Raw genomic sequence first — 19,832 nt, forward strand, 5'->3', positions numbered from 1 at the left:
CTTGTGCTGAGGGACACTGCAGCCATACCCAGACCAGAATGCAGCTTCTACTCTGGCCTCCACATTCACCAGTGGGAACCACAACCCAGCCAGGGGGTCCCCTTAGCTCGCCAGCCAGGCTGTTCTCAGTCATAGGTCCCATGTGTACCAGTGGTGGCTCTGGCCCAGCTTGGCATAATCCCTCACCTGTCATGATCTTTGTTTTTGAACACTGCAGCCTGGTCTGACCCGTCCTGCCCCCAGTCCTGACTCTCACTGGCGGGTGTGGAACCTGGCCCTTCTCAGTCTACTCTCATCTGTGGCTCGTGCAAACCAGTAGGTGTGATAGCCTAACCCGGCATCACCTGTGCTCCAGCCTGGTTTCTGCTCTTGGTGGTGAGCTAAGGTTCGCTTGGCACTGCCTGGTGTGCTGCCCTCCACATATTAGCCAAAAAAAACTGAAGCATATCACTCTAAAAGTTACAACAATTAGAAAGGAAGAAAGAATAAGGGTGGGAGCATGGGCAGGAGGAGGGTAGGGTAGGAAGTATCATTACACTTAAAAATCTATACAAAATACATGACATTTATTCACCTTAAATAAATAAATAAATATATAAAAAATGGAAAAAAAATCACAGGATCGTGGAGAGCATGTGTCTGAATAGGCAACTGATGATTGCACCTAATAAGGTCCTTTATTGGTGTAATTTAATTTTTTTTGGTATAAATACAGTAATGGTTACTGAGCCTGTGCAGTGGACAGCATGCCCAGATGCTCATGGAGAACATGACAAGCAGTTCATTGAGGCCTACAGAGGATGCTTAGCACCATGTAGGGGAGAGCAAACTGGACAACTCTCCCAGTCAATCTCTGACAATAAGTATGTGGGCAAATCGAGACTCTTAGGTACGCTGTCAGCAAATACAATCTGGAAGAATTTCCTCAACTTTGGAGCAACGAAATCGAGAGCATCTCAGAACTATTGGAACCACTTAAGCAATACCCTCAGAATATGTTCCATATCGGAAACCCTGGGATGACACCTGGTGGCGATCCCACTTTCCCGGGTACTTAGGGTGTTGGGTTGCTGGGAGGGACTCTCTCCCCTCCTCTTCCCACTTGTCCCAGTACAGGAAGAAAAAAAATCAGAGGCTGTTGTCTCATCCACTCCCTTCCATTACTCAACCCTCCACATGGGCATGCATCGGTCTCAACTACATAAACATCATCAAAAACAAAAGGAATTATTTTTTTAAAGAACAAATATAAAATACCACATGACTGCCAAATGTAAAAGGAGTATAACAAGTTATCTTCTTCCTTTTCCATTAATTGCTAGTATTAGTCTGAGAACAATAGGAGCTTCACTGTAAACCACTAATTTCCATAATCTGCCCTTACCCAAAGGCTGAAGAACAAGTACACAAGTGCTGCCACCTTGTGGATTGATGCTATGGTCCTAACTCCAAAGAAGCACAAGAAGAAAAGTTATTTTAAAAAAAAAAGTTAAGCTTCTGCTGTGGTTATGGTCTCAAGAACAGTAGCAGTAAATGGAGAAAGGCAGACAAGAGAGAGTGCTGAAGAAGTGTCCAGCCCGCAGGTCCTGAGCCATCTTCCACATTCACATTCAGGTTTTAACAATCTCTCACTAGCTGAGCTGGGCATCTCTTTTCCCACAGAATCCCCTCTCCTGGCCCTGTAAGTCTCTACCTGAACTCCTTCCTGCTTCTTCCTAGTCACGTCATTTCTGACACTATCTCCCTGTGCTCAGTTCCAGTTCCCATCAGATCCATGTAGGGTGCTTTGCACAGAGATCACAAATACAATCCATGTATGGCCAAGACAAGTAATTCTTACTCATATTTGGTTTTGAGCACAAATGTAAGAGACTATGATTGCCATATTTCTATACTGTCAGACCCCAATTAACCCCTTACCCACATAGCCCCCACCCCACATGTTTCAATACAGAATAGAGATTATTACACCCTGACTACAGCTTTAGGAATACTTCTCTGCCCCAGGCTTTTGCTCCAGCTGTTTTCTTTGAAATTTCTTCCTTTTCCCCTTAAGTAAAAAATCCTATCACCTTCCCAGTACTAACTCTTTCATGAAGTTTCCCTTACTGTTCCTAATAAGTATAGAGGGTGAGTATTTAGGCTCTTTTCAGTATCTGGTTGATCTTCACCATACTTCTTTTTGTCTTCTTTATTTTTAGTTGTGTTTGTCTGCCTCCCCTGCTAGCCTGTTAACTCATGAAGGGAGTGGTCTGAAAATCTTGGATTCTTTCTCTCACCCAGTGTTGTTATTTTTCAAGGGGAGACTGAATTTACTTTTGATGAAAAAGGCTGATTTTGTGCTTGCAATTCCCCCTGCTTCAAATTTATGAGCAAGTTCAGTGAGGTCCTGCGCTACAAAGTCAGCCCCATTTCAGATCTAAGAGTATGCACAGAATTTTGTAAGAGTATCCACAGAAACTTCTGTTGTGGTATAAGAATTGTGGCTTATTTCACCAAACTTGTTTAAATGCATTAAAAGCCAGGAGAAGTAACAAACAGCACAAAGCATCTTACACACGGCTTGCTGTCTACCGAGTACCCAAAGTACTTCAAAACACAACTGAATTTCATGAAGCAAACATGTACTCCAGGCCTGGCATGACGGCTCCGTGACTAGATCCGCACCTTGCATGCCTCGGGATTCCATAGGGGCACCAGTTCGAGTTCCAGCTGTTCTACTTCACATCCGGCTCCCCGTTTGTGGCCAGGGAAAGCAGTAAAGGAATGCTAAGCTTGGGACCCTGCACCCGCGAGGGATACCCAGAAGAAATTCCTGGCTCCTGGCTTTGGATTGGCTCAGCTCTGGCACTTGTGACCACCTCAGGAGTAAGTCAATGGATGGAAGAATTTTCTCTCTGTTTCTCCTTCTCTCTGTAAATCTGACTCTCCAATAAAAATAAATCTTCAAAAAAAATTTATCCTATTAAAAAAAAGGTTAAGATTCTGTTTTTTCTGTCAATGAAGTAAATAACCAACATTTGCTATATTCCATGTGATTTTACAGTCATAATTTTTTCTTCTACAATATAATGATGCTACACACCAAATTCAAGATTACCTATCTTGCTTTAACATTTTCTTATTCCTCCTCCTAAAAGAAATTCAAAAGATTTTCTACTGTGAGAAATAAGCCTTTAAAATGAATTTGCTACCAATAAATACCTCAATATGAGAAATTAAGTAAAAAAAGAAAAAAAAATCACCTGGGAAACGGAAGCTAGGAAACCCTCTCATTTTCTATCTTCATACATCTACTTAACAAACTTTAAAAATTACATAATTTTCTCCTGGAAATGATACCTCAATGCAACTAAGAAAACAATAGAAGCTAAAATGTGCAGGATGGATACTAAATGTATCGTTTAATTTTTTAATTTTAGATGAAATATTTTCATTGAGGAACATTTCATACAAGTCATCCTAAGATTAAATTTCACCTTCACAATGCTTTATTACAAAGCTTTCAAGACACGGGATTATATCAAATCAAGCTAAAAGGGCTTTCAGTAATGACAACAGGCAATGACTCTGTGTTGTGAATAATAAGTAATCCTATATCTTCTAGAGATGCTGTTTTTATGATATGCCATTAAGAAGGAAGCTTTGATTTTTTTTTCTAAGATGAAAACATAGGCTAAACTCACAATGTTCTGGAATAATAGTCACCTAGAGAGCTTTCATTTGAATTAATTTTAGCTATGGTATATTCTCATAGTTATAGACATATGTGTGCATATTTGAGATCAATACTATAAATTGGCAGTTATCAATTCAAACTGTCTTTTATATTCAAACTACATTCCTGAAGCTTCCAACAGTACACACTAATAACTAAGAATTTAATAAATAATATTAACCTGATGCTTGAAGCTGAATTTTTCATCAGTTATTCTTGTTTTTTGTGTCCATTGAAGGACTAAAAGATTGCATGTTCCCTGAATACAACCATCATTTCTGTGATCTACTTAGGTCCATGAACGTGGATTAAATGAATTATATGATGAAGTATAACTCACAAATTCTGTGTTTTGCAGTTTTATTCAATTCAGTACTTAGGGAAAATGTACACTGCCAAACACAGAAAACAAATGAATGTATGACTTTTATTGTATTAATTACTGAGTCAAACAATCAGTGAGAATGCAATAAAAAAGTTTCCTGCAATAGTCTACTCAGTTAATGATTTAAATGTCAAGATCTTCATACACATAAATAAACTTCTTCATGTTGAAACTGAAAGGCTTTTACAATTTTAGTAATATTACATTAGCTAAAACTACTCAAATCATTGCCTTGCTTCAAAAATACCAGCTCATTCACTTTAGGAAATTTCGACATGATTATACTTCATTGTCATAGATGTGACACAGGTGAGGTACGAGATGGAGGTGTTCAAGTACATAACAGTAACAAAACTAACACCTGTGATCAGCTTTAAAACAGTGGGAAATAAAATAAACATGAAAATAAGAAGTGAAGTGAGTACAGTAAACGACTGAATCACTGCTGATTCTAGATGGCAGTTCTATTACTAACTCACTATTCCTGGCATGTCGATGTATGTCACACACAGTGACTAGACGTTTCAAAAGAACGACCACCAACATGACAGGAAAAAAATAATATGCATCAATAACAGAAAACTGGAAATCTGAATATCCGAAAATAAGTAACACAAGTCTCTGCAATCCACATGTCAAAGAATCAAAGTGGAATTTAAAAATTCTCAAATATATTTTACAACAATATGCATGTATATAACACATGCACAAAATTTTACCGTCAAAAATACACTAAAAATGTAGAACAGCTAAAACGGACTAAACATACATATTTTGAATTGAATGAAAATAAAGACAATATCAATATTTGTATGAAATAATTAACACACAGCATGGAGAGGAATTTGTAGCATAAAATATATATAGGAGAAAGCAAAATGGTATCAATGACCTTAGTTTTTACCGTAAGAAATTAGCAGTAAGAGTAAAAAAGCCACAGAAAACAAATAGGACAAGAATGCAATAAAGAAAAAAGAATCAGTGAAACAGAAAATAGAAATAAATAGAATCTCAATCTCATTAAGTCAACCCTCAGTGGGAACAGCTAAGCCCGCATCTTTCCTAAGCCAGACTTTACAGTACACAAAGGAAAACATGGGGCCAGCATGGTGGCAAAGCATGTCATGCTTCTCCCACCAGTATCCCCTGTGAGTGCCAGTCTGAATGCTGGGTGTTTCACTTCCAAACCAGTTCCCTTCAAACATGCCTTGGAAAGTGGCATCAGAAGGCCCAAATGCTTGGGTCTCTGCCACTTTCAAAGGGATTCCATGATGGAGTTCCTGGCTCCTGGATTCAGCCTGGTGCAGTGGCACCTGTTGCGGACTTTTGAGGAAAGAACCCATATATGAAAGATTTCTGTCTGTACATCTCTCTCTGTAAGTCTCTTTTTCAAATAACTAATTTAAAAAAATAGGTATTTTTTTAAGAAGTGAAAACATCAAGATGAGGATGAGAGAAGTGGTTGCTCTGCCACCTTTTGATTAAGATCAATGAAGATGAGTGAGGTGATGTGCTCCCTACATCACCATAAAACCGAAAGGTATAAGGTTCATAAGGGAATAGCAGGACCACCTATAACTGGTATGGCAACAAATTCAATCATTCATGTCACACAAATTTGTTAAAAGACTAAAAATAATAATAAACCTCAATCTAGAACAAATGGATAGCCAGAATAACCGTAAATTTCTTAAAAAAAAAAAAAAAAGAATCAAATTTGTCTTTATGTCTTTCCTGGAAACTTCACTGTAGAATTCCAAAAAAAATATTTAAAGAAGAAATAACATCAATTATTTACTAACTCTTCCAGAAAACTGAGTGTACACTTACATAGACCCTATGATCAAAAGCAGACCTAAATTTCACAAAAATAACAAAACTGTAGTCTTAGCAGAATATAGTAATTTTAGTGGTGTGCAAATCTAAGAATATACAGATGGAAAAACTTAGCTAAGATCACAAAACTATTAGCAGGCAGATCAACATAAGAACTCAGATGTTTAACAATAATGCCGTACTTACCGCTAAAACCCAATTAGATTCTGAATATTCTTGGAATGAAGCAGAAAGGAGTGTGTGCAACACTTACCTAGAGACTATGCTGGAGCCGTTATACAGATCACTAGCATATGACAATGTGGCCAAAGGTCGCACTGAATTGTATCGAGTAAATTTGGACAAGCATTCCTGAAATTCATCCAACTGGCTTGCAGTTCGACTGTCATCTACATGGCAAAAACAACATAAAATAGATGAATAAACTATAAAATTAAGTTAAAGATTAATATCCACAGATCAAAAAGTATATTCTGAATACAGAAAGTACTCTTTAGAAAACATTACTTCTGGGCATGGCTCAGTAGCCTAGCAGCTAAAGTCCTCGCCTTGTGTTTCCCGGGATCCCATATGGGTGCTAGTTCTAATCAGATGGTCCCACTTCCCATGCAGCTCATTGCTTGTGGCCTGGGAAAGCTTTGGGACCTGCACTCATTTGGGAGACCCAGAAGAGACTCTGGGTTCCTGGCTTCGGAGTGGCTCAGCTCCAGCCATTGCAGCCGCTTGGGGAGTGAATCAATGGATGGAAGATCTTCCTCTGTCTCTCCTCCTCTCTGTATATTTGACTTTCTAATAAAAAAATTTTTTACTTCTATTTTTGAAAGGCAGATTTACAGTGAAGGAGAGACACACATCCTAAATGGTGGCAATGCCCAACGCTGAGCAGATCAGAGCAGGGATCCAGGAGAATGTGTTGGGTCTCCCATGTGGGTACAGGAGCCTAAGGACTGGAGTCACCCTCCAGCACTCTCTCAGCCAAAAGCAGGGGGCTGGATAGGATATGGACCAGCCTGAACCAGTACTGGCACCCATAGGGGTTACATGTTCTGCAAGGCAGAGGGTTAGCCTACTGAGCCACTATACCTACCAAGCAAAAATTACTAAAAAACATAGTCCGTGGGCTCTTGCACCCATGTGGGAGACCCAGAAGAGGCTCCAGCTTCCTGGCCTTAGATTGGTCCAACTCCAGCCATTTTAGCCACTTGGGAGTTAAACAGCAAAAGGAAGATCTCTACTTCTCTTTCTCTATTTCTGTAAATCTGCCTTTCAAATAAAAATAATCTTTTTAACAAAAAGATTTCAGAGAAGACTAGTTTGCAAAATTAATTAGGTGATATTTTGCTTTTATTAAAAAAAAAGTCTCGGTGTCTCTTAAAATGAGACCAACACCGATAAGAACACAACTGAGAATTCTCTTTTCTTTCTTGGAACTGTATTTTCTTAAAAAAATAAAAAATAAACAATGAAAGGCATACTGGTCAAGAGAAACTAAATTATTCATTATTGTGAAAATATGTGATACTGAGAAGAGGACACAAAGCCACTGCGTGCAGCTGGGGTATTAGTTAGAAGCCTCATGTCCACAGGGATACACACTTACACCAATTATCATGAACACCCAATTTAGATTTCATATAGAACTGTAGAAAAAAATTAGATTTTTAATTTAAAAAATTGCTCACCTAATACTTTCAAGTGTTTCAAATTCTACTACAAAAAGCTACTAGGAAACTGTAACGTATGTATTACCAAGCTTTGATAACAAACTAAGAAATGCTTAAGATGGCTTTCACATACCACAAAGAAAGAGTTTCACTCAAAGGTCATGGTGAAATATGGAAACAATAACTCTCTCCAAGAGATCACTGTACAAATACTGTAACTACAATCTACCTCAGTAAACCACGCAGGCTTTAACTCATGCCATAAGCTGAGAAGTTTAGAAAGCAGCCCACGATAAATGTAAGCAATCTAGTATGCAGTCTACCACAGGTCTGCTTTAAAAAAAACCTTCATGCTTAGATTTGTATTTTCCTTTCAAAAGAATGAAAATGCACCTTTTCAGCCTTCTAGATCAAATCATAAAACAAGTCTATCTTCCTTATTCTAAACTCATCCACATACAAATGCAAAACTTTTATTAATGTAAAAACCCTAACTTCCCTTCTGAGGTACTCTCAGCAGGTAACAGAGGCACCCCCACAATGAAATTCAGATGCAATCATCACTGACTGTAAAGTTCAAGAGCCTCTCTCTCTCCCTCTCTTTCTCTCTCTCTCTCTCTCTCTCTCTCTCTCTCTCTCTCACACACACACACACACACACACACATACACACATTGATGCTATCTAAAGATCTAAGCTTATCTTAAAGAAAATTACTGGCATGCAGAGATTTCAAAATTATCACAAAAATAACAAATGGGGAAATTAAGTAAACCATTATTTTTGGTACTTTTCAAATTCTAAAAATTAAAACACTAAGCAAATCTATCACAAGGGTACAGTTCTGAACTGCTTCCATTTTAACGACAGCAAAAGTAAGTACCTAATTATCATGCAATATCATCAAGACACTGACATAATGCTCCCATTCCAAAAAATTATTTGTAAGCAATTCAACAACTAATATGTAAAACATGGGTTACTGCAAAGAAAAAAGTCACGCAGTGTGAGCTGCAGAGTGACCAACAATGCTTCCCACTTTAATGCTTTTCTTATAATTATTTAATGTAGTAAGTGCTGGACATAGTTACTTCACATTTAGAAATGTTTAATGCTAACGCCATCACACTTCGATACAACTTTGTAAATACACAATCAGATTCCAGAATGTGCATTCTGCTGGAGATGATCATCATTTCCTGCAATAACCAGACTTCCTATGCAGGCTAGTTACTAATTTCAACAGAAATGAATTAGAAAACAATAAAAGTTGCTTATTTTGTAATAACAGGATAGCACTTAATTTTCAGCGATACGGTTATGAAAAGGAAGAAGTTTGCTGGCTTGTTGTTTTACAGGCAACGTCTGCACACGTCTTAGTGATCTCTCACTCTGCTGCAGCACACAGATTGGTTTGCAAATGCTTTCAGTGCCTCTTTACCTAATTTAATGGCTCTTCATTTACATTCCCCTTCAATTATGTTTGAGTCCAACATATTAATTTATTAATATCCTTCATCTTAATGACTGGGGAATATATTTGTGGATTCTCATTTAAAAATAGACAAAGGAAGTTTAACCTCACAGATTAAATTTTAACTTATTTACAAGTTAAAATTACTACTCTATGTACAAAGACTCAAAAAATTTATATTTGGCAACATGATTATGATTATGCAAATATTAAACCTGAGACCCCTCCCGCAAGAACTAGAGACTGCATATTTTAAGTATAACACATCAATGACGCAAATAAAAGTTTAAAATGTTCCTCCCATTATTGCTTACTCATCTACTCTGTTAAAAGACTGCCCTCAACGACAAACGTATTCTGCTAATCATTACTGCCCCCCAGTAAGCATATGGTGACAGTGACTTCACGTTTCCTATCCCAATTTCTCTTCCCATTCTTGTTTTATAAATATCTGCCACTTGACCTACAGCTGTACTTCAACATCCCATCATCAAGTGCCGTGACAGGGTGAGCACGAACACTCTCAGGGAGGGCTGTTCTCAGGCCACACTGCAGCCGACTCTCGCTGACTCTCACCGACTCTTAGCAGGCTCCTTGTCAGCAGATGACAGCCTTCCATTTGGGAAAACTGTTTATCTTCAGTTTTAAATTTACTAACAAAAATATCTTGAATTCCTCTTGTATCCCTAGAAAAACACTACGCATATCTAACACAAGGAGTTTCAAAAAATATATGGAAAAAAAGGGATTTAAAAAGACAAGTTGATTTTCGTGCAAATGTTAATTTTGCCCCTAATTTTTTGAATATCCATTTTCTATGAGCTTTCTGAACACTGTCCACACACTTCTTCTCCTCTATACCAAACTTCAATTAAATCAGTCCAAAAGACTTTGCAATATACAGACTACAATAGCAAGTGTTTTAAATAACCAATGACATATTAGGCAGATTCTTTCCTTAATGGTCCACGCTCACAGCACATGCACTAATCACATCAATGAACAAAGCACCCAAAACTAGTTTGCATGAAGTGTTGTTTTACATAAATGGCAGACATGCCCTAAGTAAACTCAAAGAAGAGCTATTACTGCTGCTACTTCACCAATCACAAAAGATGCTGAGAAGCACAGCTTTATTACTTCTCTAAAGAAGTGCACTCCACGCTATCACTTTCATATCTTTGCACATGTTATGTCTTCTAATCTGAATATGTTTCTAATTACTATTTTCAGGTAATCCACACTAGCCAAAAACCAAATTCTCCAAAATCTTTCTACTGATCACATCTCTGCATTTTCAACATGGCTGAGTTTCACCTATTTATAATATAGTGTATTTCTTCTCCAGTTGTATGCTATCTTCTGCATATCTAAATAACATGTAACATCACATAGAAATTACTAGCAGCTTTTTCCTACTAGGTTTATAACTCCTTCGATGCATGAACTGTGGTTTTTCTATATTTGATTCTTAGCACAGAGGACAGTGCTTAGAATTAACGGTGAAGAGATAATTCAACAGATTTTTGGTAGCTGCATATTCATGGTTTCAAAACATGCTTTTCAAATTTTATATAACTTAATATATAAAATTAAAAATTCTTGAATTGAGAACAAAATCGCCACTGAAAAGCAATACTCTCCAAGATCTCTCAGAACATGCTTAAGTGCTCTGACAAAGTTTGTCAAAAACACAGACTTTACAGGTAGGGCTTTCCATAAATCCACCATAAAAACCTAGAAATGGGATCTGAAATAGGAATTGCAGCTATTTGAAGAGACATCCTGAACAGGTACCTGAGATACGAGACATCCTTGTAGAAAAATAACACTGCTCTAAGTCTTCAAAATGAGCAGTGAGCCGCTTTCGTCTTGAAGCTAACGTGCTGTTATACCAAGGCTGTTTCTTTGTCTAAGACAATAATAAAAAAAGATATTTATAACTCAGAACAAAGCAAATCCTCTTACACAGAATATCCAAATGCTTAAAAACTTAGTATTAAAAGTTCATCACAGTAAAATGATGATTGCAAATGGTGCAAAACCATAGTTATTCAATCTTATTTTCTATTTGTCTTAAAGTAAAAAAAAAAAAAACAAATTCATGAACAAAATGACTAAAACAAAAAATGACTTAAAAGGTAACTTCTGAATAAAGGTTATCTAAGACTAAAATGAGAAATATCTTCCAACTCTCCAAATTAAATGAAGAAAAAATCCATTATGGCTATCATTCTAAAACTTAGAATTTCATCAAGTAGAAACAAGCAGAAATTATTAGAAAAAAAATGGCCAAACAGAAAACTATTTTTCACTATTCTTATCTTTAGTCTGACACTGTCTGACTTACAGAACACTTCCTGATTAAAACAGATATCCACTTTATACAGCTTATTAGGGTAAGAAGTAGTAATACTTAATGCTGAAGAGCTTCAATTATCCATTACAGAACAAAACAACAAAATCAGATAGAAAAAAGAAGACAAATGTGCTGGCAAGATCCTATAAACATCAATTACCTGAGAGGCTCTTATCTATGAGTGTGACACCTGAACAGACACAGCGATCAGACACATGATGAGACAGCTACAGTCAGGATGCCAGACGCATGACCTTGAGAATACAAACATACCACGGTGCACACTCTCCATCGTGCTTTTGCTCTAACAAAACTAGATAAAAGCTGGGAAACTCTGAAACTAACTGCCTGACAGGCAGGAAATTAAGACAATTTCCAAGACATACCGAATGGGGAGCTGCACTCAGAGAAATGATGGCAAAAGATTGCAACGGAGCACAGGAGGTAAGAAAGCAGGACAGGAGTCAACCTGAGGACAAACACCTTCTGACCAAGGATTGTGATTCTGCAGATATGTAAAGAAACAAAATAGAACTGGAACCTCAGAGATAGCGAAAGAAATTACCTACAATGAAAGACAAAAATCAGAAAGCTTGAAAGAAAGACATAAAAAAGAATGGTTTGAAATGTAATCAGTGTATTAAAATCAGAGTGCAACACATTAAAGAAAATTTTCCAGAACTAAAAAGAAATATCATGCCAAGTGGAGAAATGCGTTCTCCCAAGAAGGATGGCTAAGAAGATAGCTACGACTAGCCGTGATCTGTTCATTGGTAAATCAGAAAAAGATTTCAGAATCTGAAAAATGGGAATGACTAAATGAAAATCAGAAATACTGTATATAAGCCAAGGTAGTAATCTGGCTCTTTTACTTGGTTTCTAGAGTTTGTTTTTAATTATTTTTATTTGAAAGGCAACATTAGAGACAGTAAGAGATAAAGATCGTTCATCCAGTGGTTTATTTCCTAAACTGCTGTGATGGCTGGAGTTGAGCAGAGCCAAAGAGAGCAGTTAGGAGCTTCTCCCGGTCTCCCGGGTGGGTGCAGGGCTTTCCTAGGCCCCAGCAGGGAGCTGGATGGGAAGTGGAGCAGCCAAGACATATTTGGGTGCTGTAAGTGAAAGTTAGGCCTACTGTGCCATAGCACTGGACCCAGCTTCTAGTTGTTATATTAAATCTATCTTCAGAGTTACTCTGTCAATATTTGTTTTATATTGTTCAAATATTCCAGCTCTGCAAGCCACTATTATAACTTAACAACCACCACAGAAAAATGGCTACATATACCAACTCGGTTAATTAAATTTCATAACAACAAAAGAGCAGCACATTAATCATCCTTATCAAATAAAACTCATGGGGCTGGCATTGTAGTGCAGCAGGTTGAAACTGCCACCTGAAACACCGAGTACACACAGCAGAGTGCTGCTGGTTCAAGCACAGCTGCTCCACTTCTGACAGCTTCCGGCGAAGGTGCCTGGGAAGGCGGCAGAAGGGAGTGTTTCTGCCCCCGTCCTCCATGTGCAAAATCCCCTATCCCAGCCACAGCCTTGGCAGCCTGTTAGAAAGCCACCCAGCGATTCTTGCCCATCTCTGTCTTTCCCTTTCTCTGTAGCTCTACCGTTCAAATAGTAATGCAAAAACACCTGATTTCATAAACTAACACAAAATAGAAAACGATTCACCTAACAATCTTTTTTAGTTCAAGAACTGCATGCAAAATGGTAATGAACTTGTTGATCATGAATACGTATTATTATACAGAGATTTAAAGACTGGCATAAATGTGCTTATGCAATTACAAAGCCGAAGTAGTATAAAACCGCTGCCTCTTATCACATATCAAGTATCAATATAAATATTACGACTCTAATAAAAAAGGATAAATACCTATACCGTACATATATACAATTTATGAAACTCAGTTTACTTAAGGATAGTCTTCATTAAGCAAAAAAATTCATTAAGTCTTTCACTGGCACACAGTTCCTAAAACCTAGATGTGCCCTGAGCAACTGCAGTGCATTCAGTTGTTCACACAAAATCCTTAATTTAACTCAGAATGGGGTCTCTGCCGATTGTTGCCTACAAGTCCTAAATCTAGAATTACCTCAAAATAACAAAGTTGTAGTTCTAAAAATTATTTTTAAAAATAAAACTTCATGGGGTGACTTGAAATGGCAGTTTTACGAGATGCTCCAATAACTATCTCCGACAGGTACTAAGAGCTTCAGGAGTTACAAAGCCCAGGAGGGACCTTCATGCCTGCTTCGCATATAAGAAAAGCCACTGAAGAAAACAGGAAAGAACTGCTCCTGCTCTTCTTCCTGGCTTCCAGCAGCACAGCTTGGAAAGACCTCTCTGCTTAGAGAGATGAAGAGAGAATCAGAGCCAAGGTCGGAATCCCAGGCCCAAACCTTTGAGAAAAACACGCAGAGTCAAACAAGACGCCAGCAGCCCCGTCGCAAGATGTGCACTCGTGTGGGGAATCCGCAGAGGGGCTTGCAGGGATGGAAGACGCCTTTTGGGGAACTCCCATAGTTCATTCAGAACAACTCATCAGAAATCAATTTAAAGAAATTCGGGTTTGTAGAGTACTACAGGGCTGAAACAATGACAACATCAGCAGCTGACCAAAGGCAAACCTAAATTCAGGGTGCTCTCCAGCACTAACATGGCAAGAGAACATGGAGAAGCAATTTAATGTTCTAGAAGAGAAAACTGACAAAACTACATCCTTCCAATGAAAAGCATACTAAATGAGGCTAAAAATATGACAGAAGACATAAGCAGCAAAACAGATCAAACAGAAGAAAGAATCAGGGAACTCCAACAAAAGGTCACATGAAAATTCACAGTGCAAGTGGGGAAAGATCAGCAAGAACAAAGAAAACTCTGGAAACTTCAGAACAATTAGAAGCAAACATCTGAACTATTGGGGTTCAAGATGGACTGCATAATGCCAAAGAGGCAGAAAGCACATCCCAAGACACAATAACAAAAATTATGAAATCTAAAGTCTACCCCAAGACACATTACAGTCCAGAGCAGATTAATTCAAACAAGGGCATCAATTCACATGGCTCAAACGTCTCAGCAGCCACAAGGCCAGGGGAAAGCAGCATGAGATCCTCAATACTGAAGGCAAAAACACTGCCAGCCAAGAGTAAGTTGGGATGGTGCTGTAGCACAGCACATGATGCTTCCGTCTGCAATGCTAGTATCCTCCATGGGGTCAGCAGCTCAGGTCCTTGCTGGTCCACTTCCAATTCAGCCACTGTGCCTAAGCCAGCAGAAGACAGCCCAACTACTTGGGCTATGTCACCCACGTGGCACACAGGGAAGAAGTTCTAGGCGCCTGCTTCCCTTCCACCTGATCCAGACAAGTTGCTGTGAACTTTGGGGAAGTGAACTGGCAGATGAAGGGTCTCTTTATGTGTCTTTCCTTTTCCAAAAAAATAAAGCAAACAAAAAGATTGTATTCACCAAACCTACTCTTCCCCTGTAACAGATCAACATATTACCAAATGAACAAAAGCCAACAGCATTTATTATACTCAGATTTAACAGACCTGTCATACAAAAATACTAAATGTAGTTCTTCAGACTCCAAAAACGATAAAGCAAGAAAAAAAATATCGGAAAGTAAAAAACTCACTAGTAAGAAATAACTACTAAAACAATTTTAAAAACAAAAAATAAAACCCCAACAGATTACCCCATTTTCAATACGGCAGCAGGCACTTCGTGCAACAGCTGAAATGCAATAGGACTGGTCACAGCGTGATAGCGTAGCAGCTAAAGTCCTCGCCTTGCACGCCTGGGATCCCATATGGGCCCCGGTTCTAATCCCGGCAGCTCCACTTCCCATCCAGCTCCCTGCTTGTGGTCTGGGAAAGCAATCAAGGATGGCTAAAGCCTTGGGACCCTGCACCCGTGTGGGAGACCCGGAAGAAACTCCTTGCTCCTGGCTTCAGATTGACTCAGCTCCAGCTGTTGCAGCCGCTTGGGGAATGAACCATCTGACAGAAGATCTTCCTCTCTGTCTATCCACCTTTCTAATAAAAACAAATAAATCTTTAAAAAAATGTAATAGGACTGCAACATCCCACATCGAAGTGCCAAAGATCTGTCCTGGGTCCACCTCTGACTCCAGCTTCCTGACCCTAAGCATCCTGGGAGACAGCAGGTACTTGCTGACAAGAGAAAACCTAGAATGAGTTCAGGTAACTAGCACCTGCATGCAGGGTTGGGACACTGCAGAATGAATCACAGGATGGAAGATCTCTGTGGGTTGTCTTTGTTTCTCTGCCTTTCAGATAACTATAGAAAATGGATATTTTTAACATGTAGATCTTCTCTGTGAAGATTCTCAGAAATAATCATGCCATGAGACAATAATGTTTCACTGCATTCTACCTCACTGCTTCAAATTTTAAGCAGAAATACAATGTCTGCATGGTCACACAGACTGACAGCATTGAAGCAATGACTTACAATTATCATCCTTTACTGCTTGCTTCAAACTTGTACTTCAAACACATAGTACTGTGGGTTTGGAAACAAAGCCGTATAATTCCAAAGGGATTCAAACAAATTTGTGTATTTGACATTGCATATAACAGAAGTTGTATATGCAAGAGTTTTGGGGGGCTACTTTCATGTAGCATGTGAAGCGTTTATTGAAAAATAAGAGAAATGTACTAAGTTAAAAAAATCCAGGAAAAAATCTGCAGACTATGTGTGCATACTAAATTCAACATACATGCAGGATCAAAGTTAAGTGCTGAATTCTTTATTAGTATTTCTTACATATTTTATTTATTCTCTCTTTATACTCAATGTTACAATACTGATATTTCAAAAAATTATAATCAAAAACATTTTTAAGCCTCATAATAGCCATAAATTCAAAATCTAAAAGTTACCAAAAATAGATCAAGGTATCAAAGTTTAGCCAGCCACAAGACATGGTAATTGAGGAACAAAGAAACTAAGCAAGTAAAACTTATAAAATTGTTTTAGAATGCAGTAAGATCTTACCTATCAGTAGCTCAATGTAAATATACTGAATTCTCTAACTAAAAAATGGAAGGATGGAAAGTATTAAAAGTCAACCACATATTACTTCCAAGTAAAGCATTTCATTTCTAAGAACATGCTGCCTGAAAAAAAAAAAATGCATAAAATATTCTACACACATGGGGCCCAAAAACAGCAGCTGTCATACTGAAATCAAAAGCAGCAAGAATTAAAAAAGACATGACTTACTGATAAAGGAAAATAATAAATCTAAATACATATGCACTAAAACCTAGAGTTCCCAGATATTCAAGAATACTAGCGAGCTGAGCAACAGAGGGCCGCATTACAATCCAGCCTGGCAGTGGGCTTCACGCCACCTGCAGATAAACCATTCAGAGAGGAACTCAATAAAGCAATATTGTATGCATTTACAGATCAATTGCACCTACTGGACAGATATAGAATGATTTATAGAAGACATGCAGAATACAAGCTGTCCATAACAGCACACTTTTCAGGACAGATCATACAGTAGGGCGGGCGCAAGTCAATTTCAATTATCTTAAAAAAAAAAAACAGAAATCATAAAGATATCTTTTCTGGTCATAACATAAGAAAACTGTATTTTGGTTTGCAAATTCTGCAATTACAGACATCAAACAAATGCTAACCAACAGAACATTAACGAAATTAAGAGGGAAGTTTATACATTTCTTAAATGAATGAAAATGGAAACAAGAACTTCAAACCTACTAGATGTAGAGAAAACAGTATTACGACAAAAAGCAGAAACCAGGAAGATCTCAAACACGTAACTTTCACTGCAATTCAATGAAGTGGAAAAACAAGAACAAATCAACGCCCAAATTATTAAAGGCAAAAATAACATCTCACACATACACACATGGCCACAAACACTGAAAAGGAGGGTAGGAAGTATCAATGAGCAAAGAACTGTTTTTCTGAAAACGTAAACAAAACTGACAAATGCTTTGCTGGTCTAAGCAGGAAAAGAGCAGAGAGCACTGACATGCCTAAAGCAACATAAAGAAGAAGAGTTAGAACGACAACCACAAAAATACAAAGGATTTGGGCTTGGCTAAACATTAATAATATAGAAGAAATGGACAAATTCCTGGAAACTGACAACTTTCTACGACGAAACGAAGAAGAAATAAAAGATCCAAACAGATGAAAAATAAGTAGCAAGACTAAATCTGTAGGAAGAAGTCTCCCATGAAGGTGGAGTCCACGACTACATGGCTTCAATGCTGACTGCCACAAAATGTTTAAGGAAAATATTAAGTCTTCTTAAATTGTTCCAAAACACAGAATAGGAGGGAAGGTTTCCAAACTCCATTAACAAAGGCTTATTATATCAGAACAATATTACTACCTGACTTAAACCATATTATAAAGTAGGGCCCAGCACGGTAGCCTAGCTGCTGAAGTCCTCTGGACTCCAGGTCTAATTCCAGCAGCCCCACTTCCCATTCAGCTCCCTGCCTGTGGCCTAGGAAAGCAGTCAAGGATGGCCCAAAGCCTTGGGACCCTGCACCCACGTGGAACACTGGGAAGAGACTCCTGGCTCCTGGCTTTGGAACAGCTCAGCTCCAGCCGTTGCAGCCACTTGGGGAGTAAATCATTGGATGGACGATCTTCCTTTCTGTCTCTCCTCCTCTTTATATATCTGACTTTCCAATAAAAATTTAAAAAAAATCAAAACAACTTATTATAAAGCAACCATAATGAAAACAGCATTGCTGTGGGTGAAAAAAGATACATGGTTCATTGAAACAAAACAAAAACATTAGAAGAAATAAACCAATGCATCCAGCTGCTACACAGGTAAAGGGGTAACATTTTCAATAAATAATGTTAGAAATTATATATTTAAATGCAGAAGAATGAAGATAAATTCCTATATCTCAGTATGTAAAAATAAAAACTAGATGTTGGAGCTGAATCTTTGAAAGTCCTAATGGGGGAGGGGGAGGAGAGAACAGAAGGGAAATGCCTCAGGACACTGGGAAGCATCAGGACCAAAAGGACGATATACAGAATAGACATAACATTTTATCAAACTGAAGAGCCTATGCACAGCAAAGGAAACAGTAAACAGACTACCTACAGAATGAGAAAAAATATTTGCAAGACATACAACTGACAAGAAGTTAATAATTAGAATATCTATTAGCAGCTCAAAGACATCAATATTAAAGAAATCCCAAATAATAATCACCACAGGAACAAATAATGCAATGTAAAAACTGGACAAGAAATCTAAACCAACACTTCTCAAAGGTTATCCACGAGGCCAGTGGGTACAGGATGCACTTCTCAGCATCATGAACCAACAGGGAAATGCAAATGAAAACTATAACAAGGTAATACCACATTCAAAGTTCTTAGCTCAGCAATTAAGACACAAGTTAGGCTGTATGAATTCCATGTTAAAGTGCCTGGATTTGATACCAACTCAGATTCTTGGATCCAGGAATAAGGTCCTGCACATCAACCAAAGAGAGGATTGGGTTTCTGTCTCCCTGCTATGGCCAAGTCTGGGTTGTTGCAGGCATTTGGGGAAGGAATAAGGAGTGAAGATCTTTCTATATCTCAAATAAACTAAAAACAAAGCCTGGATAAAAAATACTTCTTAAAAATTTTTTCATTCCCATGCTGATTGAAGTTTTATTGAAATGGCCAAGAAACTTAAATAATCCTTGTTCATTTAACCGATTAATGAAAAAAGAAAAATTTGTACATATATACAATAAAATACGACTCAATCATAAAACGTGTGAAACACTATCATGTGTGACATTCCTGGGACTGGAGATCAATACACTAAGCGAAATAAAGCAAGCACAGTAAGCACAACTTGATCTCACTCACATAGTTTTAAAAACCGATAATGATGGCTGAGAAGAGAAGGAAGAAAAGAGGAATAGGGAAAGGAAGATTAGTGGGAATCATACGTTCTGGGGTTCCGCTGCACAGAACGACTATAGACAATGTACCAGAAAAATGAACGGTGGAAGGCAGGATTTGGGATGTTCTCATCATAATTAAACGTACGATCTTTGAGGAGCTGCATTAAATTACCCAAATGGCTATCACACAATGGGTGTGTAATAAAAAAATCACATGGTATGCGTCAAAAATAATCTATAAATGTATAAATTTTAGAAATACTTAGAAGTATAGGAAATATCAGCAAATACTACATTTAATGTCATAAAGATGTCAGTATTTCCAAAGTGACCTTTACGTTGAAAGCACACAGATGTTTGGTGTGGCTGTTGAGACACTGGTCAGAATACCTTGCCCCACAGTGGAATGTCTTGGTTCAAATCCCAACATAAGCTACCCA

The 19,832-nt window shown here is 38.0% G+C and overlaps 1 protein-coding gene across 2 annotated transcripts in view; it reads right to left on the bottom strand.

Annotated features, from left to right (window-relative positions):
• The window catches only part of COP1 (COP1 E3 ubiquitin ligase), a 156,776-nt gene that overhangs the window by 69,036 nt on the left and 67,908 nt on the right, over positions 1-19,832 (bottom strand). For both annotated transcript variants that reach the window (XM_058660701.1, XM_058660700.1), the window contains exons 10-11: positions 10,875-10,989; positions 6,193-6,328 (exon numbers count right to left, since the gene is read on the bottom strand). In XM_058660701.1, coding sequence (XP_058516684.1) covers positions 6,193-6,328; positions 10,875-10,989 — 251 coding nt within the window. The remainder of the gene's footprint in view (positions 1-6,192; positions 6,329-10,874; positions 10,990-19,832) is intronic.

The sequence above is a fragment of the Ochotona princeps genome, chromosome 2 (genome assembly GCF_030435755.1).
Source record: "Ochotona princeps isolate mOchPri1 chromosome 2, mOchPri1.hap1, whole genome shotgun sequence".
Taxonomy (NCBI): Eukaryota; Metazoa; Chordata; class Mammalia; order Lagomorpha; family Ochotonidae; genus Ochotona; species Ochotona princeps.